The sequence below is a fragment of the Notamacropus eugenii genome, chromosome 3 (genome assembly GCF_028372415.1).
Source record: "Notamacropus eugenii isolate mMacEug1 chromosome 3, mMacEug1.pri_v2, whole genome shotgun sequence".
In the NCBI taxonomy this organism is placed as follows: Eukaryota; Metazoa; Chordata; class Mammalia; order Diprotodontia; family Macropodidae; genus Notamacropus; species Notamacropus eugenii.
The window spans coordinates 295,541,944-295,566,054 of NC_092874.1; the positions used below are offsets into that span (position 1 = coordinate 295,541,944).

Here is a 24,111-nt window from a genome sequence, read left to right on the forward strand (position 1 = left end):
AGGGCACACTTTTAAATCTAATCTGCATGAACACTTTCTCCACTTTAAGGTTCAGACAGTCAATAAAACAATAAATTCAAACTGATTTGTTGTGCTTGTGGATTTCTGAGGCGTAAAGGCTCACAATGAAAATTAAACAATCTGTTCTGGAAGCTGAATAGGTCATAGAGGTTTTATACAAGGCATATTTTGGGGGGGAAGTGAGACCTACCTTCAAGTATTTATTTTATTATATAAAAAGTTTGGAATTGTTTCTTCCTTCAAATTTTCGTCTCTTACACTGTATTGGGAATCAGGGCAAATGCTCATTTTTTTTTTTCAAACCAAAGGTTCAAGAAATTATGTATTCTTTCAATATACTGAAGCTGAAGAGCTCAATAATTAATCAAAAATTAAAATCCCTTATTATGAATTATATGTTTTTACTAACTTGCCCAATTTTATATTTATTAGTTTTCATTTTTATCTTATCTCACAGTAAAAGCTGTGTTTAAATAAGAATAGATTGATGGGATAGGCAGCTACGTGGCGCAGTGGAAAGAAAGCTGGACTTAAGGAGTCAAGACTGATGCTTGTCCATGAGGAAGATGATGCCATGACTTGCAAGCGAATTGGATTTAAGTGAGAGGGGACTGTGCAAGGTCATAAGTCTCACTTTCTCCCTTGGAATCATTTGGTTCTAGTGATAAGATATTGATCAGGACCACTGGAGACTGCCCCTTAGAGTCAAGAAGATCAATTCAAATTTGACCTCAGACACTTAATAGCTGTGTGCTAGTCACTTAGCCTCTGTTTGCCTCAGTTTCCTGAGCTGTAAAATATGAGTGTTTACCTTAGAGTTGTGAAAATTAAATGAGGTAATACATGCTGAGTATTTTGTTTATAACTGTGAGTTATTTCATAGAATACCAGACCTGAAAAGGCCTTTAGAAATAGTCTACGCTATATTATTAAAAAGATGATTAATAATGTCTAGATATGGAAACAGCAATCCCCAAGAGCCAGCATGGCTTCACCAATGAGTCATACCAACCTAACTCTATTTCTTCTTTTGACAGGGATACTAGACTCCTGAATCTAGGAAAGAGATGCAATAGGTAGTTCACCTATTTTAGAAAAGCGTATCATAAGTCTCTCATAGTATTCTTCTGGACAAATTGGAAAGGATGAATTTGGAATTAGTTAACTGGCCCCAGTGCTGCCATTCTGGTTCAGTGTCAACTTGGAAGGTCTCCCAGTGCTTGACCCTGCCCTGTCATTTACTCTTTTAGTTAATAACTTGGATAAAGGTACAGATAGCACACATCAGATTTGCCGATTACACAAAACTAAAATAATTAACACAATAGATTAGCCATATTCAAAAGGACTTTGACCAGATAGAACATAGAGCCAAATCAAATGCAATAACAATAAATAGGGGTAAAGGTGAAATCTTCCATGTGCTTAAAAAATCCAGCTTCCTAAGTACAACATGGGAGGTGTGGCTGTAGAACAGTTTATCTGAAGAGGATATGGGGCTTTTAGTGGACCACAAGCTGAACACCAGCGTAGTAGGAAATGGCACCTAAGAAGGCTAATGTGATGTTATTGAGAGGCAGTGTCCAGAACAAGAGAGGTGACAGTTCGATGTACTTTGCTGAGTGTGCTCAGTGCTAGGTGCCATATTTGGGCATCCAGAGGAGGGTGACTGGAAGATGGGCCTGGAGTTCACGCTGTTTTTGGATGAACTGAAGGAACTGGGAAAAAGACTTAGATGGGACCTATAAAGGCGCTCCATAGAAGAGGGTCTCAATCTGCTTGGCCCAATGCATTCTGTAGAGTAGCCAAACTGGACTTTTTGGCTTTTCCTCACTCAATTTTTATTTCCTGTCTCCATGTCTTTGCACTGACTGAAGCCCATGCCTGGAATGCACTCTCTCCTCACTTAAAATCTTAGAATCCTCTAATTAATCCTTCAAATTCCAGTTCAAGGGCTGGGCTCAGAATGAGGCTTTTTCTGATCCCCCTTTCCCCACCTCCAAGTGTTTTCCTCTGTAAAAACTACCTTGACATCCTGCCATAGTGGATGGAGACTTGGCCTCAAGGCCAGGAAGAATTGGATTCAGCTCCCTTCTGACATACAGTGAGGGGGCAGCTAGGCGGTGCAATGGATAGAGCACCATTGCAGGAGTCAGGAGGACCTGAGTTCAAATCTCACCTCAGACACTTGACACTCACTAGCTGTGTGACCTTGGGCAAGTCACTTAACCCCAATTGCCTCATCCTGGGTCATCTCCAGTCATCCTGATGAATATCTGGTCCCTGGATTCAGATGGCTCTGGAGAAGTGAGGCTGGTGACCTGCACAGCCCTCCCTCACTCAAAACAAAGTCAAGTGCAAGTCATGTTATTATTTCTCTGATGGCACGGTCTTCTTCGGCAACAAAAACGAACACAACGAGGCCAATTCACTGAACTACTCAATTCTATGATTGTAAGTTTCGGAGGAGGTGCCACCTGCATCAGTAGAGGGAGTTTCTTCGCCTGGGAGTTCCCCATTGCAGAGCTGCCAATGAAGCTTCCAGATTAAAATCTAAGTCGGGGAAACGTTTAATAAAAATGCATGTTGCTGTACTGGTTTCTACATCTGACAGGACTAGTTCCTAACTTTATACGTTGCTAAGAGTAGACGCTGAGTACGCCAAGAGAACGTAAGCTCTAGGAGGGTGGAATTGTGGGGATGGGACCTGAACCCCGAAAAGGAAAAGCCCCCGGACGTTCCCACGAGGCCCAAGCCTCGGGCTTTCTCCTGAAGCCATCGGGCCTTCCCGGTTAATCAGCTGCCCCTTCATTGTCCGCACCCAGCTCCTTCCTAGACCACCAGTCCCTCATTCCCATCTAGACCCCCTCTGTGTTTCCACAGCTTTCTGGGACCCTGAACAGGGGCTCGCGGGCCCTGCTCCGACCAACCCAAGCCTGCTGTCAGCCCAGGACAAGGTTTATCGGAACCCCGACAGCGGGCGGTCACAATCCTGAAATCTGCCACAATGGCCAGAAGTGGACAGCGGGGGGCAAGAGGGAATCAAGGGAGCGGCGGTCTGGGACGGAGTCAGGTGGCCTGGGCACTGGGCAGAGTGCAAGGCACTGCCAGGTGTTCAGCGCTTCCGCACCCCCGGGCTGGGTGCACACAGAGAGCCCCTCACGAGGAGACCGCGCCCCAGGTGGGAAAGGGCGGCTTCGGAAGGCAGGGAGGCCTCCAGGACATTCGAAGCCAACTAAGGCCAAAACCAGGGGCGCCAGGACGCTGAGCGGCCCCCGGGCCTGGCTCCGGGCCCGCCGCGGGGATCGCGGACCTGGGGCAGCAGGGGGCTCTGCCCGCCCAAGGTGTCCCCGCATCCCTGCGCCACCCCCGCCCGCCAAGGGCCCCGGCCCCCTCTGCCCCGCGGCTGCACAATGCGGGGCGCGCCCGGTGACCTCGCGCTCCCTCCGGCGGGGGCTGTGACGGCCGGCGCCGAGGCTGCACGAGGCCCAGGCTGCACGAGGCCGCAGCGAACCACGGAAAGCTTTGGGAACGCGAAATGATGCCCGTAGTCCGGAGGACTGTGTGCAAGGGCGGGGGGCGGCGCCAAGCCTCTCTGACCCAATCATTCGCTGCCACGTTCAGCCGGTCTCTACGGCGACGTGGAATTCCCGCCCCCATTTCCGCTCCCTTAAGCGCTCGGGGAGCTCGAGAGGAAACCGGAAATAAGAGGGTCAGGAGGCGGAGGAAGTGTTGGAACGAAAGGGACGGGACTTCCGGCCCCGCCCGGGAAGTGACGCAACAGTCGCGGCCTCGGGCAGGTAGAGCGGCCGGTGACTCCAATTGCCGACGCGGCCCGAACCCGGCCCGGGCCCCGGGGCGGCCGCCGCTTCCGGGGACAGGCCCCCGGGGGCGGGCGGCCGGGGCAGTGAGCTTCCTGTTTGGCAAAAGGAGGCAGAGGTCCGAGTTCATCATCCCCGACGTGGTAAGAAAAGGGGCTCCGCCCCCGCGCGCTGACGGGAACGGGGGCGGGGCCAGACGGCGGGGCGGGACTTTAGAGCGAAGGGGCGGGGCGTCCATGCAGTGGCCTGTGGGGCGTTAGAACGCTAGGAGGCGGGGGCGGGGCTTGTGGTCTGGGGGAGGATTGAGGGGGCGGGGCTTAAACGAGGGGCGGGGCCAATGGTTGAAAAAGAGTGGAGGAGGGGGCTATGGAACCCTAGGGGGAGAAACTTACAGGGGCGGGGCTTAGCCATGGAGGTTTGGAACTGAGAAGGGAGGGGCCGTGGGAGGTTTGGGTGGGTCTAGGAAGGGGGCAGGGCACAAGAACGCCCCCTACCCACTTTCCTGTCCTTAGACGGTGAGGGGTGTGGGGAGGACGCCCCCCACAAATGCTGGGACCACCTCCTTCCCACACCCATCCTGGCACTGGACTGGTGGGTGTGGCAGTTTGGGAGGAGATGGGGAAGTAGGTGCATCCCTGACCCAGGTCAAATCCAGCCTCCCTGGCAGTCTGAACTTCTGCCCCAGTTTCCTCCACTGTACACATCGTAGGTGCTGGATAAATGCTTATCTCTTCCATTTACAGAAACTTGGTTTCTCCCCCAAAATCTACCATGGTGCCGTGCATACTATAGGTGTTTAATAAATGTTCTTTGTATTGTAAACCATTCTCTAGCTCCAGGCCTGGAAAGGGAGGGTCTCTCCCTGGCCCCTGAGCTGAGGGGAGCCAGGGACAGCAGCCTGATCAGGACATGGGAGCTCCGGGGACCATAGAGCAGGGGACGGGGGCTAAGGATGGGGGCTCTCCTTTGTTGCCATGGGAGGCGGAGACTGCCAGGACCTGCCCCAGGTTTAGTAAGAGCCTGAGATTCTCACTGTGACTCTGAAGGCCTTGTGATCCTGGCCAAGTCTTAGCTTCTGGTTCTTCATCTATAAAACAGAAGTGATTAAAAATACTTCCACATAACTATTATTACAACAAATTTCCATAAGAGCCTGGACAACCTGGAAACAAGAAAAGTTTCTGAGTAAGAAAAACATGTAGAAAGCAAATCACAGAGTCAAGATGGAAAAGATTTAAAATCAGGGCCTTCCACATCCAGCACGTTTCAGTGCCTGGTGTCAGGCACGTAGTAGGGGCCTAGTAAGAGCTTTGCTTGCTTACTACTACACTTATATACCGGCTCACTACCTGCATCTGCTTAACGAGTCATTTAACATTTCTGAACTCATTGGTAAAATAAGGTGCTCGGGCTAGATTCTGGTTACTAAAAGTGACTCCCCTGGAAATCATCTTAAAGTTCTATAGGAAGGAAGGGGCATGAGCAGACCATACACCTCCAGATGTGACAGAAAGGGAAGGGGGACTGTGACGTCCTTCTCCAGGTATAAGCCATGGGAAGATCTCAGTATTCCTTGTTCCTCATCTGGCCTTCCAGGGAGGGTGAGGAGCTGGGACCTATGGCAGGTACAGGGGAGAGAAGGGGGATGGGACCTCAGGACCTTCTTCCATCATCACTTGAGTTCTCTGAGACTTTTGTTCTCCTTTCCCTACAGAACTGGACCATCAGTCTTCGAGGCCAGCCTGTCCCAAACCTTGGAATCATGTTTGCCGACATGGATTATGACATTGAGGAGGATAAGCTGTGAGTGTCCCTAAAGAGCATTTTTTTATGGGGTTTGAGAGGTGACGGAAGGTCCCGCCTTATTCTGAGGGGATTGTTTTCTGTTCTGGGCACCTGTGTCTGAGAAGAACATTGACAATCTGGAAGTGTCCACAATGGTGGGGAGGGGGTGTAGCACATCTGGGCACGTGCAGCCTGGGGACCAGAAGGCCCGGGAGCCAGGCAAGCTTTCTTCATGCCTGACGGCCACAATTCAGGGGAAGTGTTGGGCTGATCTTGTTTGGTACCACCGGGCAGCACCAACAGCAGTGGGAAAAGAGATCGAAAGAAGTCACCTTGGGTTAATGTCAGGGAAAGCTGGCTAACAATTCAACTTGTCCAGAAGTAGGCCAGGCTGCTGTCAGTGAGGTAGGGACTCCCTCCTTGGAGGTCTCCTAGTAGAGGCTGCAAGGCTACTCTTGTTGGGTGTGGCTTAGGTGAGGGCCCCACTGAAGTCTCTTCCTGGACCCCAGAGAGCCCCAGAACAAGTCCAGCCTGGCTCTGTCCCCATCCTCCCAGATGCCCTAGTGTTCCTTGTGGGTGGCCATAGGTGTGGAACAGATGTCACATCAGGGGACGGGCAGGCACTGGAGGCCAACACAGCCTGTTAGTCCTGCTCTAAGTCACCACATAGGTTTCCTTTCAAGCCTCAGAGGTGGTAGTAGTGAGAGCCCCTCTCCCGGTGTTGCTGTTCAGTTGTTTTCAGTGACTCTGTTTGGGGTCTTCTTGGCAAAGATACTGGAGAAGTTTGCCACTGCCTTCTCCAGATCATTTGACAGATGAAGAAACTGAGGTGAATAAATTAAGTGACTTGTTCAAGGTCACATAGCTAGCGTCTGAGGCCAGATTTGAGCTAGGAAATCCAGACCCCTCACTCTGACCCTGTTGCCTTCTTTTCCCATGTTACAGATGAGAAAACCAAGTCTGAGAAGTTACACATCTTGCCTGCCCAACATCTCCCACCTCCCCCCATCAAGCCCTCCTGGCCCCAAGTCCCAAACCCTTCACCCTGAGACCTCACTGCATCCTTACCAGCTTGGCTTAGTGCAGGATTTGGAGTCTGAAGCCCTGGACTGGGGTCCTGCCCTGCTGCTTACTCCCAAGTGTGCCTTCTCTGGGCCTGGTCTTCCTCCTTCATAAATCAGTGGGGTAGATGATCTCCAAAGGCTTTGCTAACTCTGAATCTTTTTTAAGAGTATATATTTTATGTATTTCGTTAACTATTTCCCAGTTACATGTAAAAAAAATTTAACATTCATTTAAATACAGTTTCTGAGGGTATCACTGGAAGCCCCTTCAGGCCGTGACTGAAATCCCAGCTCTCCAGGCTTCCTCTCCATGTATCCCCCAGCGGGTGCAGTGAGGGGATTGGGGGGCCACAGAGGTCTTTCCCCTTCCTGTGTAAGGGGTGGGAGTGAACAAGGGAGGGGTCTAAGATCTGAGCGGTTGTGCTGAGCTCTGCACTGCTTGTTCCCCCAGAGAATGGAAGGTTCCTGAGGGCTCAGAGCCCAGCACACAATAGGTGCTTACAAAACCCTTAGTGATTAAGACTTGCTTTTCTTCCTTAGTAATAACTTGCATTGTTAATGTCTTAATATTTCCCAAAGCTGTCCTGTGAGGGGAACAAAGCAATTTCTCCATTTTACTGAGAAATTCTGTGACTTGCCCAGTGTCCTTTAGGCCTTGTGCCTAGTAGGAGCTAGGACTAGAACCCAGGACCTGTGAGGCCTGAGGCTCCAGCCCCATCCACAGGCAAGTCTGAATCCTTACCTGTTGATTTTTTAAACCTTACCTGGACAGCTGGACTTAGAATTGGGAGGACCTGAGTTTGAATCCTCCTTCAGATATGTTTGTGACACCAGGCAAGTCACTTAACCTTTGCTAGCCTCAGTTTCCTCATCTGTAAGATGGGGATAGCACTTTAGGCACCAACCAGACCTTATATCCCCAAGATTCATAGGGAGTCCTCCTGGGGAGGGCATCAATTTCAACATCCATCCTCTCCTCTCCTCCCCTCCCCTCCCATCTCTCCTCCCTTGACTCCCCCATCAACATCTTGGATTCCTAACACATTCCAGTCCTTCATGAGGTATAGGAGCAATCCCCAAAATCTTGTCTGAGCCCCTGAACTAGAATGAGCTCCTCAGAGGCAGGTACTGTCTTTGAAGCCTTAAGGTTACCAAGTATAGAGCACAGTATATCTGAGAGACCTAAAGTGTGTTTATTTATTAATCTGGGGAAGGGATGTGGCTGTCCTCCCTCTTTTAGCTCAGGGCCTGCTCTGACCCAAGGGCTTTCAGGTTTGTAGAATGGTGGGTTAAGACCTGCTGGGTGGCCAGACTGGCCTCTTACTCCTTCCCCTCCCTGCAAGAAGCAGCCCCTGCCAGCTGCCTGTGCCCATCCTTGTACTTCATTACCTTGTGTCTGCAGTGATGAAGACCCTTGTTGTTTCCCCTGTGAGCATGCAGGCTTTGTGAGGTCGGGCCCATTTCATTCTTGGTATGTGTATCCCCAGAGGTGGGCACAGGGCCTGGCACAGGGTAGACACCTCACAAATGCTTGGTGATTGATTGATCGATTGATAGTTGGCCAGCCCTCATCAAGCATTTACTCAGCACTTACTCGGGGCTTGGTGGGTCAGAGAGCACAAAGATGAATCGTAATGACATCTCGCATTGCTATAGGGTGTTAAGATTTACAAAGTCTTTTGCTCACAGCAACTTTTTGAGGTGGGTGGTACAAGGGTTATTACCTCCATTACCTTCATTATTACCTCCATTACCTCTGGGGTTCAGAAACAAGGAATTGGCCCAAGGCCACCTGGGAAGTGTTGGAGGGAAAACTTGAAGCAGGATCTCTTGCCTCCCTAGCCCAGGGCTTATTCCATTGTACTGTACTGACTGGCGTTTGCTTTTGTCTTGTAGCCAGTGACATGTTGTTGTTTTACTGTTGGTCCTATGGCGGATGGGAAAGGGCTCTGAGCTAGGAGACTTACTCTACCACCAGTCAGCTGTCTGAGGATGAGGGGGCCTAGGCTGGACAAGCTCTTGGAGCTCCATGAGGAGCCCTCGATTAACTGCTGGTTCAGTGGATGCCAGCACGCAGGGCAAGGGAACAGCCCCGAGTTCCCGCTGTCCCTCATTGGCACACATGGACTATTGTCCCTCTCCCGACCTCTACGTTTTCATCTCTAAAATGGGGCTAATTGAATCTGTGCCTCACCTGTTGTCAGTTCCATGACCCCAGCCTCAGAGACGTGAGGGTACATATCAGAAGACTTCACAGAAGGGGCGTCTAGAATCTGACTTAGAATAGAGAATGTTCCTTTGCTGTTGGGTGTTGGGGGGTAGGAGGGAGAGCCTTGGGCCATAGGAGGTGGTGGCCTGGGACTTTGGCAGATTCTCCCCTACCCTTTGTGTTCTGGCTCCTTCCTGCCTTTATTGCCCTCTCCTTTCCTGTACTCTAGTGGCATCCCTACAGTTCCTGGGACCGTGACACTGCAGAAGGATTCACAGAACCTGATCGGGATCAGCATTGGGGGAGGGGCTTTGTACTGCCCCTGCCTCTACATTGTCCAGGTAGGGGGGCTTGGAAGCAGGGAGACAGGGAGGTTTCTTGGGGTCCCCTACAAGGAGGGGCAGGTTACCTTCTTCAACCTTGAGCAACTCTGAGGGGGAGGATTTATTCGATCTTAGGAATGATTCTTGACTGGTCAGGACATTTTTTTCTGCCTGACATTCCCAATCCCCTCAAGCATTTTGTAGGGACTGAGATAGGAAATGATGCCACATCCACGTATGAAGTTACCCTTGGGACCCACAGACTTGGAGTTGTACCAGGAGTAGAGGCAGATCTTCAGTGGGCCACCCCTAGCCACTCCCCTTGCTCACCTCCTCACCAAGGCCCTGTGCTGGCAGATAGCTTCTCCTTGAGGGCTGTGGTGGGCAGCATTGTGAATCAGTGGTTTGGGTGAAGTCATAGATGACCAGTCATAGTCTGGTCAGACTCATAGATGGCAAAAGCCGAATGCCTAGAAGAAGGGAGGGGCTGGATGACCAGGGATATTGTGAAAGGGTGGGGGGCTATCCAACTCTGGGAATCTTGGTGTCACAGCCAGTGGCCCCAAAGCTGTCACAGGCCTGCAGCAATTGGCTGGATCAAACCATGTGACATGTGGTCAGCTCAGATGGGGACTGTACCCCCAGGATCCAAAAGTCAACTTTGCATTGCCAGAACTGGGCAGCCTTGCTGTACTGTGAGCTGCTTACAAGCCGCAGTAGTGTGAAGGCTCTGTCCCCAAAGTCGATTTATTATTAGATTGTACATAAGCCCAGCAGGAGTGTGGATGTGGTCCCATTGGCCTTGGACTTGGTCATATGGTAGGAATGAATGAATGAAAAGACATTTACTCAGCCCTTAGCATTTGCCATATCCTGTGCCAGGTGCTCTAAGCAAAACAGGCTATGCCCTTGGGGAAGGAACTCACTTGCTGGGGGGAATCAGAGAGAATTGGTTGTGCTGCTGACTCGGTAGCTGTTCTCAGAGGCAGAGGTAGAAAGTGGTAATGGGGGCGTGGAAGGAGTGAAAGGGGAAAAGGAAAGCAGATGGTGTGAAGCCAGATGGCCTACACACAGAAGCATGATGGCTCACAAGGCAAAGCCATGAAATGACAAGATTTTAGGAAGGACACTGAGTCTAGAAGAGAGTGATGAAGGGACGGGGACAGAATTCAGAGTCACGCATATTGGAGAAGCAGTTGCAGAAATGGAGGGAGGACACTTAGCTCAGAGACCAGAAGGCTGATTTTAGCCCCATAGAAGAAAATGCCTTCACAACTGTAGCTGTCGTTGATGCAGTGACCTGCCTCAGTGAGCAATGAAGTTGCCAGGAGAGGAGATGAGGTCTTGGACCTCCCAGGAATGGCAAGGGGCTGCCCTTCCAACCCTCACCAGAGCAGCGATCCCTTTATTACCTGTAGACAGGCCTGCCCTGAGGGTAAGCCCCCTGCCTCCCAAGGCAGCCCCTGCTCCATGGCTGCTACCTCTTCTTGGAGATATTGGGGGGGGATTCTTTCTCCTTCCACAGTCCCAAGAGCCAGTCTCCTCCCTCTGCCCCATGACTCTTCTTGAACACAGCCAGTCTTCCCTCCCCACCCCCCAAGTCTCCCCTTTTCCAAAGTAAAAGCATCTCTAGTTTCTTTAGCCAAGCCTCAGATGGCACCTTTGCCATTACGGTAACTGACCTCTGGGTTTAGTACAGCCTCCCAATGTCCTTGAAATATGGTGTGTGCTGAACTGACACCATATGGGAGGTGTGGCCTCAGGAGAGCCAAAATCAAGCTCTCACTTCCTCGATTCCTCATCCTGGGCCCTGTTCTTCCCCCCACCCATAGCTATCTCCTCAGAACGGACTAGTTGTATGACCCTGGGCAAAACACCTAACTCACGTCTGCCTTGGTTTCCCATGCTGTAAAATGGGCCTGATAACCATACCTACCTCCCAGAGTTGTGAGGATCAGTGAGATTGTAATTGTAATCACGTGGCCTGGCATGTAGTGGTCACCATGTAAATGTCAGCCATTACTCACCATTGTTAACGTCTTTGTTGTCCTATTCTTTCAAGCTAGAGCTTGCATTGTCACAGGAGTGGCTACCTGTCCCAGCCACCTCGTCCTCTTACACTGGGAGCCTAAAGGCAGGACATGGCCTTTCCCCTTTGGAATTTCATCTCGCTGCGATCCTGATCCTTTGCTGGCTAAGATCCCGAGGGCCTATGTGGCACTCACTGGGCAGGGGACTCTCCCAGCTTCTTTCTCCCTCTCTCTTCCCAATGGTAGAGCCCCCAGGAACCAGTGAAAGGACAGGGGAGGGGGAGCAAGGCTACTTTAGATGGGGGAACAGAGAGTGAGCTGGTTTCCCCTCCTCCTCCTTAGGTGTTTGATAACACTCCTGCAGCCATCGATGGCACCGTCGCCGCTGGCGATGAGATCACAGGTGTCAATGGGAAATCGGTCAAGGGAAAGACCAAGGTGGAGGTGGCCAAGATGATCCAGGTGGTGAAGGTGAGGGGGAGGGTTGGGGTCAGTGGTTAGGTGTGCTCTGTGCACACAGTCAGCTCTTAGCCCGGAGCACCCAATGGATCACTAGCCAGTGACCAGCAGGCTTTGATTGGGTCTTCACTGCTGGACTTTGGGTCTGCGTGAGGCAAGGTCAGGAGAGAGATGAGAACTTCCTCGTGGTCCTGAGGGCCTCGCTTGTGCTTAGGTAGTGGGGCACCAGGGGAAGCTTGCAGACCCCCTGTAGGGGCCGAACTACCCTCACTGGGCAGAGCAGGGCTGGGGCACCTGCAGCCTCGAGGTCCTCAAGTGCAGCCCTTGGACTCTAGACTTCACAGAGCAACCCCTTGGGGAGGGATGAGGGCCCTTTTCTAGGATCTGAATGGCTGTTGTGTAGAAAGACCTGCCCCAGAATCCAGGGAAACCAGGGAGCATTGATTAAGCACCTACTGTGTGCTGGGCACTGTACTCGTACTGGGGATACAAAACAAGGCAAAAATCACAGTCCCTGCTCTCCCCTTTTCCCTCCCTACCCCCACCTGCAGCTCCCAGCTTGCCTGGGGGCGGGGCCAAGGCTCACAGGGGACCCCAGCTCTGTGGGTTGCAGCCTGGCGCTTCTCAGGCCCCGTGCCCCATGCCCTCATCTCGCTCTTCCTAGGGAGAAGTGACGATTCATTACAACAAGCTCCAAGCTGACCCCAAGCAGGGCAAGTCCTTGGATATTGGTGAGCAGGCCCACTCCCCTTCTCACTTGTGACCCATGGCAGGAGTCAAGAGCACCAGGCAAAAATAGTTCCCGGTCACCTTGATTGTGCCCTCCCCAGACCATCCCTGATCCCCACCTGAGGAGGAAAGAGGGGGCCTCCTCCCAGTCCAGTGTTCCCCTTGGCAGAGTCCTTTAACCTTCCTTCTCCCAGTCCCCAAATTTGAAATACTCCAGTGTGAACCCTGTTTTGCTCTCCCCCCCCCCCCCCCCCCCAGTTAGTCTTTCTCGAGGCCACTGACTTCTGTCCCAGCCTAAAGGCCTAGGCCCCTTGAGATGGTTCCAGCTCCAACTCCAAGCCAGCCTCATGGCAGCCCCTTCCCTGCCCAGCCATGGCCTCAGTCCTCCCAGCTGCCCAGGGTGAGCCTAGTTGAGGAGGAGAACTTGTGGTAGACCCTGTGCCCTCCATGGGCAGGGGAACCTTGTCATATCCCTGGCCTTTGATGGCTTTGAGGGAATCACAGACCTGGGAGAGGTGCGTTCACCGCCTTGGTTTGACAGATGAGAAGATGAAGACTTTGAAGGGCAAGGGGCTTACCCAAGACTATCCCTATGAATTACAGCAGAGCTGTGTCCTTGTACTGCATAGGGAAGGGCCTGGTCTGGCTAGTCAGTGACTTCAGAGCAGGTGCCTGCACAGCGGCCTGCTGCAGACTGGGGAGCCTGGCTTGGAGTTGTGGCTCTGTCTTCTGTTATTTGGGTGACCTTGGGCAAGTCACTCCCTGGCTGGTCCTGTGCTGCCCTCTGTCAGACCCAAGGGTACCTCAGGCACCTCTTGCCCCCCACACTGTCTAGATGAGTGGGGAGAGATTGCCAGGCACTAACTGTCTCCTTTCTGTCCCTAGTTTTAAAGAAGGTGAAACATCGGCTGGTGGAGAACATGAGCTCGGGGACAGCAGATGCCCTGGGCCTGAGCCGGGCCATCCTGTGCAATGGTGAGCCATGGACCCAGAGGCCTGGGTTCACATCCTGCCTCTGATCCTTCCTGGCTTGGAATCTGGACTTGGACAGGGATTCATGGCCTTCCCGGGCCACTTAGTGCCTGGGTGACTGTGAGCTGGGTGCAACTGCTCTGTTTCTCAGTCTCCTCCCTTAAAATTCTAGACTGAGGGTCCTGAGTCAGTCTCTTATCCTCCAAGCCTCAGTTTTATCATCAGTAAAATGGGACTTCCCCGGGTTGTAAAAGGTTCAGCTGAGATAATGTGCATGAATCACTTTACAAACTAGCTTTTCATAAAACCAGTGACTTGGTCCTGTTCCCCTGAAGAAGACTTCGTATCTTTTGATCCCAGCACCTTGGGATCTATCAGGCTCACTTGGACTGAACCAGAAGGAGTTTGAGGCATGTGTGTGCACACATGTAGGGTCAGTGCAGCCTAATGTCACCCCTGCTCCTTCCCTCAACCCCAGGCTCTCAAGCCTTGGCCTTATGTTGCCCGGAGCCTGACCGGGCCCACACATGCTCACCCTGAGGGCCAAGGGGAGAACACACTCCCTCTGTCTCCGTAAATTTCTGTCTTGTCTTTTTCTCTCAGTGTTTCTTTCTTTCTCTCCTCTCATGACATCTGTCTCTGTCTCTCATCTACGTCCATGTAAAATCTCATAGACAGTGGAACAGCGCAGCCCCTGCCCACGTCCCCGTCCGTGGCTGGGTGGGCTCTGCTATAAATACACACAGCAGTGCGAGGCTCGGGCCGGGCAGAGACGTGCGACCTCTCGGATGGGCGGGTGGCAGAGCCTGTTCCAAAGCTTCTAAATGGGAGGACGCTATTTTTACCTCCCCTGGCTCTAAATCCACGTTGCTGTAGTTACCGTTGAGCTGGGGCCAAATTAGAACTGGTTGTTGTGGGCTGTTTTTTGTTGATTTTTTTAAACTTGCCAGTTCTTCTCCTTCTGCCTGCCCCCCCAAAATAGAATTTCTAAAATGGGCTTGTCATGATGTCCCATGACCCAGCAGAGCTAAAAACATCCTAGGGCCCCTTTCACGGCTCCTTTCTTGCCAGCATGGCCAGTCTGTGGCATTCCTCCCACCCTTCTGTGTCTCATTTTGTACTGCTAGGGAGACTGAGGCCAGGGGAACATCAACTGCTGCCTCTTTCCCTTAGTGAGGTTCCCAAGGCCCAGGACTCCCTCCCCCTCCTCCCCTTCCATAACGCAGTCCAGGATAGAATGAGACCCCAAGAACCCAAAGGCTGAGGGCACGCTGCATTCAGACATTCAGTAAGTGTTAACTGTGTGCAGAGTCCTGACCTGGACTCTGAATGAAACCAGAGGATCATGGGCATTGAGGCTGACCCTCTCATTTTATGAAGAAGGAAACAAGCTCAGGTCATGCGGGGAGTAAGGGGTCAATTTTAAGCCAGACCCTCTGACTGCAGGTCCATTCTCTTCTCCCTCTACCACACTATCACCCAGTCAGCACCTATTAAGTGCCTGCTGTGTGCCAGGGAACCAAGGCAGAAGGGAAATCGGTCCCGCTTCCAGTGAGCTTCTGTACAGAATAAATGAGGATTGATTTGGGGTGGTGGAGGGGTCAGTGAGGGGGACAGACATCTAGGGGAATCAGGAAAAATCTCCTGAAGGAGGCCCTTTAGGAAAGTTGAGCGTCAGGATGGGGAAGCGAGGAGGGAGAGGCCTCAGGAGTAGCAGGTTGACCTTTCTGGATGGAGCCAAGCTTTCATGAAAGGAGAGAATACTGTGCCATCAGTTGGGAAGGAGAGCCTGGATCCAGAGCATGCCATGCCTAGAGTGAGGTCTTTGTGTCTTGTCCTAGAGGCAGGGAGAAGGGAGCCAGGAGAGGTTCTTGATCAGGGGAGGGTTGTGGTCCAGCCCCTGCTTCCTTTAGGTGGCCAACGTTTGACAGCTGTGCCAGGTGAGGGGAGGGGCTGCAGTGCAGGCAGGAAGGGTCGAGGCGTAAGCTAGCATGGGGGCTCTGGCAGTCATGATTGACAGCATCCTTAACAGACAGTGAGGAGGGGAGGGATTCAGGGGAGAGGTCATGAGTTCTGTGTGGGGAACATCAGGATTGAGTTAGAGATGCAGGCCCAGGGTGCCATGCCTGCCCTCCTGGATGGACACTCCAGGCCGCCCTCAGGGAAGGTGATTAGGGATAGGGGAGTGCTCCGGGTCATTGTTGTTCTGCCTGGAAGAGCCCTGAGGCCCCTATCCCCTTCTGCCCGGGGACTCCAGGATTTGAAGAACGAATCTGGTCAGTGCCACAAACATTTACTGAGCACCTACTGTGTGCGAAGTCCCATACTAGATATGGAGGAGGTTGAGGCAGAGCAGCCAGACCCTCCCCTCAAGGTCCTGAGGGACTGTGGCAGGACCCAGAAAAGTCTAGGCCAGCAGATTGAAGGAAAGGAGTGCCAGGTATTGGGGCTGCACAGCAGAGCTGCCTGGCACCTCGGGGGGCTTAATAGGTACTCACGAGGGCCCTGGCACCTCAATGGCGTTTAGTAGGTATTCATGGACTGACGGACAGACTCCTCTGAGGTGGGAGATAGAGTATGGGCTCCAGGACCCTTGGATAGTTCTTCTGGTCTGGGCCCCAGAGTTGGTGAAAGAGTAATGTCCAAGCAAGGCATGTAGAAACCTTGTAGGAAGGCTGTTGGTGTTTTACAGATCTGTAAGCAGTGGGGAGCCATGGAAGGTTTCTGGGGCAGGACAGTGCTGTGGGAAATTAGGCAGGCAGTTGTATGGGATTTAGACTGTGGAGGAGAGAGCCTGGGGGGAGGGAGCCCCGGGGGACCAAGCAGTGGTCCCGGCCAGAGAGCTCCTGAGAAGGAGCAGGGGTGATGGAATGGAGGGGGGATGAGACAAGAGATTCCCAAGTGGCTGTGGCTGCCATATGATCTGAGTGAGGGCACGGAGGCTCAGGAGGTCACCCAATTCTTCAGAGTCCTCCAAATGAGGAGGGCAGGCAGAAGCTTGGCCAGGGAGCCCCTGGAGGTGGATCACTGACCCCACCCAGGGGTACCTACCCACACCCGCCCATGTTTCTGGGCTTCAGCTGACAGCCCCGCCGGGCTCTCTCTTCCCCTTAGATGGTCTGGTGAAGAGGCTAGAGGAGCTGGAGCGGACGGCCGAGTTGTACAAAGGTGAGTGTCCTGGCCAGCTGACCCTGCTCAGCCCACTGTCCTGTAGGGGCTGGATGTGACTACAAGGCAGAGGTTAATGCATGCTCCAGCACTCACTGCTGGTGACCTTGGGGAAGGCACTTCCCTGCTCAGAGCTTCAGCTTTCTCATCTATAAAATGGGGTTAAACAACATTTGACTTTGCAGGGAGAAAAGTACTCACGAAATGTAAAGCTATGTAGAACACTGAGCTGTTGTTCCTGGTAGGGTGTAATCCAAGGGGCTTCCTGGAGGTGGCCAGTCCCTGAGCACTGTCCAGCCCTTTCAGGTGGGATCTCTCCTTGCCCCATTCCTGGGATTTGTGAAAGAAGTGAGGAGGCCTCAAGGTCTGCATCTGCTCACTGGGTAGCCATGGCCAGGTTCTGCTTCTTCCCCTGACTCTCTAGTGAGTCTAAGAGAATTAATGCTGACTTAGGAGGGAAAGGAGAGACGTAACAAAGGGGGTCTGTGCAAGCCGAAGCAGGATCCTTGGAGTGAGCATCCCCACATAACACCAAGAACTGATGGGGAAAATCTGGAAGAGAGCCTCTGTGCAGAGACCTGGGGATAGAGTGCTGGATTTCTGCCTTCCTTCCGAGGGGATGTGAGGGAAGGGTTTAAATACTGAGAGCAGGAAGGAAGGTTCTGGCCAGTTGTGGTGATCAGTGTGTGGGGGCTTCAGACTTGGAAGCTCAGCGCATATGTTGCTTCTGACTCTGGGTGTGTCCCTTCCCTTCCCTGGGCTTCAGTTTTCTCCTCTGTAAAATGAGAGGGTAGGCCATGATGGCCCCTGAGTTGGGGTCCAGCTCTTAGTGGCTGGAGTTCTACTCTGTGACAGGCCTAGTGCCTTCTGGAAAGCACCAAAGGCCCAGGTGGACTTACTCACGTTGGGCCTTCAGCTCTGGGCTTGTGAAGCCAAAATGTCCCATATCCCACTGAGTATCCAGTTGGCCTTCCCAGTCTGAGCTCTGTGCTCCCCTTTCTGTCTCCCTGTGTTAGAAGTGGCACTAGTGGCTCCCCCCAGCCTTTGATCACATGGTGGCTACCAGGGATTCCTATGGGCTTCTGGGTAATGTGTTCATGTGAGGGGAGCGGGGCTGTGCAGCCTGTGAGGTGTGGTGCTCCCTGTCCTTGGCCAGGTATGACCGAGCACACCAAGAGCCTGCTGAGAGCCTTCTTTGACTTGTCCCAGACGCACCGAGGTAAGGACAGAGGGATGCCTCTCACAGTGTGGGGGACATGGGAGATCCCAGCATTTCACAGTCCTGGCCACACCAGTTCAGGCTCTCAGTCAGCAGTGAGCTTGCTGACTCCATCCCCACAAGTGCCAGATGCTCAGTCTCTCTGACCTGCCCTGGGGGGCAAGGGGCCTGTTTTTACCATCCCCACCCCATTCCCCACTATGCTTCCCCCTATCCAAAGGCTCTATGAGGGGGCTCCATCACAGTCTACCTGTCATGCAGCCTTTGGAGATGTCTTTTCGGTGATTGGTGTCCGTGAGCCCCAGCCAGCGGCCAGCGAAGCCTTTATGAAGTTTGCTGAAGCGCATCGCAACATTGAGAAGTTTGGAATCCGGCTCCTGAAAACCATCAAACCTGTAGGTTTGGCCTGTGTATGTGTGTCTCAGTGTCTGGGGTGGGTCAGCGAATCCCTGCAATGTCCTGGTGACCCGAGGGAGGAAGGGGAGAGCATGAAGCCCATTGCGCACCTGCTGAGCTGAGCTCTGAGTGGAGGCAAAGGCAGAACCAGAAACCTCAGGGTCCTCCTTGCTCCTTGCTGCCTGTCTTGGTCTCTCCTGGGGCAGCCCTGATGGCCCCACTTCCTGGTCATGAGCCCCCTCCCTTCTCCTCCCGGCCAGCTGACTACCTGGATTGATGAGCCTGCTTCTTCTGGGTCCCTCAGTTCCCCTGATCATCCCTGTGGCATTTCTGGGAAGATAATGCTCCAAAAAGTGTGGGACACTTCTCTTGGGGATTAGCAGGAGTCCGGAAATCTTGGGTGGGAATCCTGCTGACTTCTGGGGTGGGGGGACCTTGGGCAGGTTGACCCCTTGGGTGCTCTGGGGACATCTTTAGACTAGAGGTTGGAGAGAAGGCCCCCCTGACCTGCGCAGGTAGGGGAACTGTTCCCACACCAGGAAACTTTCAGGTTCAATTCAAATAAGTCATTCTTGATAACTGGAGGCAAATGAGCAGTCAGCTGTCACTCATAGGGCCACTTCTGGGTGCTGCTTACCATGTGGGGCTGGCCTTGGTGCTGGCTGGCCTGGGCCTCCTCTCTAGCCTCTGGCTGGGGTTACCCTTGACGTCTCTGGGCCCTGGGCAGCTCTGGAAGTCTTGAGAGTTGCTGCACAGATGAATGAAATGACCCCAGGCCTGAGGTCTCCTGCCCTTAGTGGGTCCTGACCAAATCTGCCCCTGATCCCCTACAGATGCTGACAGATCTGAACACATACCTCAACAAAGCCATCCCTGACACCCGCCTCACCATTAAGAAATACCTGGATGTGAAGTTTGAGTACCTGGTGAGTGACATTGGTCTGGGGAAAGGGTCCCTGAGGATGAGCCATTACCTGTGCTGGTGACCCAGGTTCCTGATGAGGGGTCACGTGGTGGGCCCTACACCAGCATACAGACCCCCCTAGGGAGCAAGAACCACCTCAGAACCTTTCTGGGCCTAGCTCATTGCCCACCTCCCAGTGCCAGGGCAACACTTCCCCACCAAGGGGCCTGGAGCCCAGGCTGTGGGTGATGGCACACCGAGTTAGGGGAGCAGAAGGGCGGAAGTGGGGGGCGGCATGGGAAAGGCAACCTCCAAACTTTAGCCTTTTGTGATGTCTACAAATCACGTTCCCTCGTGGGCCCAGGTCTGCCCACCTGGCAGCGATGGGATTGGAGCAGACATCTCTCCGGCTCTTAGAGCTGGTTTGGCCCTGGGCTGCCTATGATGCTGGGGGGGCAGATGTTTATGGAGCACCTCGTGTGTGACCCAGAGGCTGCCCTCCTCTGCCCAGTCAGTGCCCAGGCGCCTCCTGGAGCGTACACAGTGAGCAGGCAGGGGCAGGCTGGGTGGGGGTGTTCCCCTCACCCTTGCTCTTGGCTTCCTCTTTCCCCACAGTCATATTGCCTGAAGGTGAAAGAGATGGATGATGAAGAATACAGCTGCATTGTGAGTGCCCAGACTGAACCCTCCCTCCCTTCATGTGTCCACTCCTCAGGGCATGGTGGGCTTCCTGGAGACCCAGCCCTGCCCCGGCACTCTGGGCAGGTCTCCTCCCTGCTGTGGCTCCATCTCCCCTCTGTAAAACACGGGCTCCTCTGGCACCTTCTCTTGGACAGTGCTCTCCTGTCTGGTGAGGGTTGCTGGCTTGGAGTATAGTGCCCCCACATGCTGAGAGTGGCTGTGAGACTCTTAATGAGATTGTGGATGGCCTTCCTGCCCACAGGGGGTTTTCTGAGGTCCAGTGCCCCAGGTGGAAGGGGGTTTGGAAGAGTGATGAGTGCCCCACGGGGCTCGGGGGGAGGCATGTCTGGATGGCCTTTGTCAGTGGTGGACAATGGAGTCATCAGGCCAGGGTAGCTGTGAGGCGGGTCCAGTCCTCTCCCCTCTGACCGTGTGCTCACTGCTGTCTTCCTCCCATCCTGGGCCTCCATGTGTCCTCCTTCCTCTGCTTCCCTGAATCGTCTTCCCCTCACCTCCACCCCCACCCTCCTGCAGGCTCTTGGGGAGCCCCTGTACCGCGTGAGCACCGGCAACTATGAGTACCGCCTCATTCTGAGATGCCGCCAGGAGGCCCGGGCACGTTTTGCCAAAATGAGGAAGGATGTACTGGAGAAGATCGAGTTGTTGGACCAGAAACACGGTGAATGGGGCGGGGATGGTGGGTGGATGACCCAACCACCTGAAGTCACCTGCTTATGACCCCTCCCCAGAGCCAGCCACAGTGGGGAAGGCTGTGTACTAATTAAGCTTCCCTGTGAGGGAAGGGGCCAGCCTGTCAGAGTAAGCTCCTCATCTGTAGAATCGTTCAGGCAGCAGCAGACTAGGATGGTGCAGAGCGAAGAGGGCACTCTAGGTTTGAAGTTGGAGACCCTGGACAGGTCACTGGCCTTGCTTGGGCCTCAGGTTCTTCATCTGTAAAATGAGGGGGTTGGGCTAGATGGAGCCCTCAGTCAGCTCCTTGGGTCTTGGGCACCCATGGCACTACTGGGAGCTCTGCCTCCATCCCAGGCCTGGTGGGTGTGAAGGAAAGGAGGGATAGAACTAGGGTAGGGGCAGGGATGCCGCCAGGATGCTGATCCCCCGCCCCCCACCATCCTCACCCCCCAGTCCAGGACATCGTGTTCCAGCTTCAGCGTTTTGTCTCCACCATGTCCAAGTACTATGATGACTGCTACGCGGCGTTACGGGATGCGGATGTCTTCCCCATCGAGGTGGACCTGGCGAGGACCACCCTGGCCTATGGCCAGAAGGACCTGTACACAGAGGATGAGGAGGAGGAGGGGGCCACTGCCTCGGGGGAACCCCAGGGGCCACCAGGCTCCCAAGAGGAGAACGGGGAGAAGCTTATAGACATGCCTGAGTGACTTCCCTCACCCCCAGGTGGGGTGCAGGGCTGCTGACGGTTGGGGAGGCCGGGAGGGGAGACATGCACCTACCGCCCCAGGTGACTGATAAAAGACCCGCTGGTGTGGGGGCCGACGTCTCATCTCTGCTCCTCTGTCCCAGGCCAGCTGGGGAGCCCAGCCTCAGTTTTCCCCATGGCCAGGCTGTGGCTTCCCCTTGGGTCCCCAGTCATTGCCCTTTCAGTATCTCCTCCCCAGCTGGGGGGCAGGGGAGAAGGGAAGGAGAGAAAAAGACCCCTCCCCAAGGGCGAAGGTGGGCATGGGGCTGTGGCCCAATCCCACTTTGAATCTCCTGAGCTTCACTCATAGAGGGGCCTCCTCCCTTCTCCCTGCCCTTATCTGACTGCCTCCTTCCCAGTTTTGAATCCTCCCTAGCAGAATGAGGATCGGCGGGAGGAAGTAGAGGCCAGAGTCCCCTCTCCCCTGTCAGGGCCAGGGCTGCCTTTCCCATTCTCCTTGCTTGCCCCCTAAGGCAACTGGGAGCATAGGGGAGGCAGCTTCAATTAACTTTCTCCCACCAATCTGAAACTGAGTCTCCTCCAAAGTGGGCCAGCCCCGCAAGGTTCCACTGGGGTATGGGGGTGACCAGACCTCACACTCAGGAGTGTCCCTTATTTATTAAGCTCTCCCTGCCCCTCTGCTTGTGCTCTGGGGCTCTGGTGCCTTGGGCTGGGGCTGGGGGGAGGAGGGTCCAGGGAGGGGTGGGGGTGGGGAATCCTGTACTTTAATAAAGAGAAAGCTGAATTATGACTTTTCAGTGACTGCCCCTTCTGGGCTAAATGAGGGAGGCTCAGACCCCCTAAAAGGACCTTTCCTCTCCTTACCTGGTCCTTGCCCCAAGCTGTGGGGGAAGGCCTCAGCTGGAGACCAGGGTGCCTGCATCCAGCCCCTCTTCCTCCCTGGCTACACGTGCTCTCTCCTTCCGTGTTGGAATGTTTATTGGGGCTCCAGATGCTGAGCACACCCCAAAATAGCAACTTGCCCCCCACCTCCATCCCCCAGGGGCCAGGCCATGTCTTATTGATGCCTTTTGTTTTTACATCATATTTACCTCCCTGGTATATGTCCCGTTCTTCCCTCACCGTTGATGGAAGGAGATGATCAGGAAAGCAAGTGCCCTCTGACTGTCACAGCCCATGCCTGGCACTCCTCCCTGCCTCCAGGGAACGGGGAGGCAGCTTCCTCCACTCAGGCCCCAGGTGGCCGGGACTTCTGTTCTTAAATTTTTACAAGTTTTGTCAATGTCTTTTATCTTGTTATGCTACCGCAGCTTCCCCAGCATCCCGTCCCCTCCCAGAGGGCCAGTCTTGCTAAGAGAAAACTTTTGAAAGACAAAAAGAAGAGGAAAAAGGCAGAGTAATTGATCTTGAAGCCTGCCCTGTTAGCTTTTGTTCATAATTTTTCCACCTTCACTTTGGATTGTTTGTGATTCTTTCCATTTGCGTTATTGTGGTCACTGTAGAGCTTGGTGTCTTGGCCCTGCTGACTTCTTTTGCATCAGTTCATTTCGATCTTCCCAGAGTTCTCAGCATTGATCACTCACTTTCTTACAGCACAGTCACATTCCATGACGTGTTCCCCGGGTGATGGCATCTCCTTTGTTTCCGATTCTTAGCCTTCACAACAAGTGCTGCTGTAAATACTTTGGTGTATATGAGGACTTTTCTTATTGATGATCTCCTTCTTACTAATAAACCTAGGAATGGAATCTCCAGGTTAAAGGGTGTGGACATTTCAGTTGCTTTAATTGGATACTTCAGCATTATTTTCCAAAATGATTGTACTGATTGCACCACCAGCAATGTAGGGTGCTTATCTTTCCATAACGCCTCAGCTTTGATCCTTCTTGTCTTCCATCATCCCCAGTTTTCTAGGAGCGAGGTAAAGCCTCAAGGTTGTTTTAATTTACATTTTTCTTAGTGATTTGGAGCATTCTTTCATGTGGTTGTTGAGAGTTGGCAATTTTTTTTTAAAGAACTTTGCTCACATCCTCTGATTACCTTTGCTTTGGGGGACAATTTTTGTTTTAATACATACACGTGTGTTAGTTATATATCTTGGGTGCAAAGTGCTTATCAAAAAATTGATATAAAAATTTCCTCCCCCCCCCCCATTTTGCTACTTCTTATTTTAGGTACATGAGTTTTATTCCAGAAGCTTTTCAGTTTCAAATCATAAGTAATCTACCTTCTCTTTTGTAATTACCTCTATCTTTTGTTGTTAAAAATATATCTACCAATAGTAGCGAAAGGTACATGATCTATTTCCCTTCTGATTTTTTAATGATAGGATCCTTAATATGAAGGTCACATTTCCAATTAGAATGTATTGAGAAGTGTGGTGTAAGAGTTTGGCCTAAGCCTGATTTCTGCCAGTTTCTTCCTAGGTAATTTATATTTTCAGGTTAATTGAACACTGAGTTACTGGATTTCAATGTTTGAGTCTGCCTTGTCCAGTCTGGTCTTTGAACAGATCAGTATTTGTTCTTTGGTTCTTTTCATCTGCATTGTTGTAACTGGAGATGATATTTTCCTGGTTCTGCTTACTTCACTCAGCATCCATCAATAATACAAGTTTTTCCATGCTTCTCCAAATCCAGATTTGTCATTTTTCATGGCACAGTAATATTCCATTTCATTTGCATCTCACAATTTGTTTACCAGATCTCCATTTTATTTTATTTTATTATAAATTAATTTATTTGTTTTTGGTTTACAACAATCACTTCCATAAGTTTTAAATTTTCTTCCCCTGCCCTCCCCCCTTCCTCCCCAGGACATCGTGCAATCTTATATGGGTTCCACACATACATTCTTATTAAATACATTTTCACATTAGTCATGTTGCATGGAAGAATTAAAATGAATGGGAGAAATCATGGGGGAAAA

At 52.5% G+C, this 24,111-nt stretch overlaps 1 protein-coding gene across 1 annotated transcript; it reads left to right on the forward strand.

The window, feature by feature from the left end:
- The first annotated feature begins 3,544 nt into the window (after positions 1-3,544).
- PICK1 (protein interacting with PRKCA 1) lies at positions 3,545-22,944 on the forward strand. Its single transcript, XM_072656069.1, has 13 exons — positions 3,545-3,985; positions 5,557-5,645; positions 9,130-9,241; positions 11,596-11,724; positions 12,377-12,443; positions 13,327-13,416; positions 16,528-16,581; positions 17,738-17,800; positions 18,062-18,195; positions 19,030-19,122; positions 19,716-19,766; positions 20,316-20,460; positions 20,928-22,944. The coding sequence occupies exons 1-13, from the start codon at positions 3,560-3,562 to the stop codon at positions 21,182-21,184; spliced, it is 1,710 nt and encodes a 569-aa protein (XP_072512170.1). The 5' UTR covers positions 3,545-3,559; the 3' UTR covers positions 21,185-22,944.
- The last annotated feature ends 1,167 nt before the right edge of the window (positions 22,945-24,111 follow it).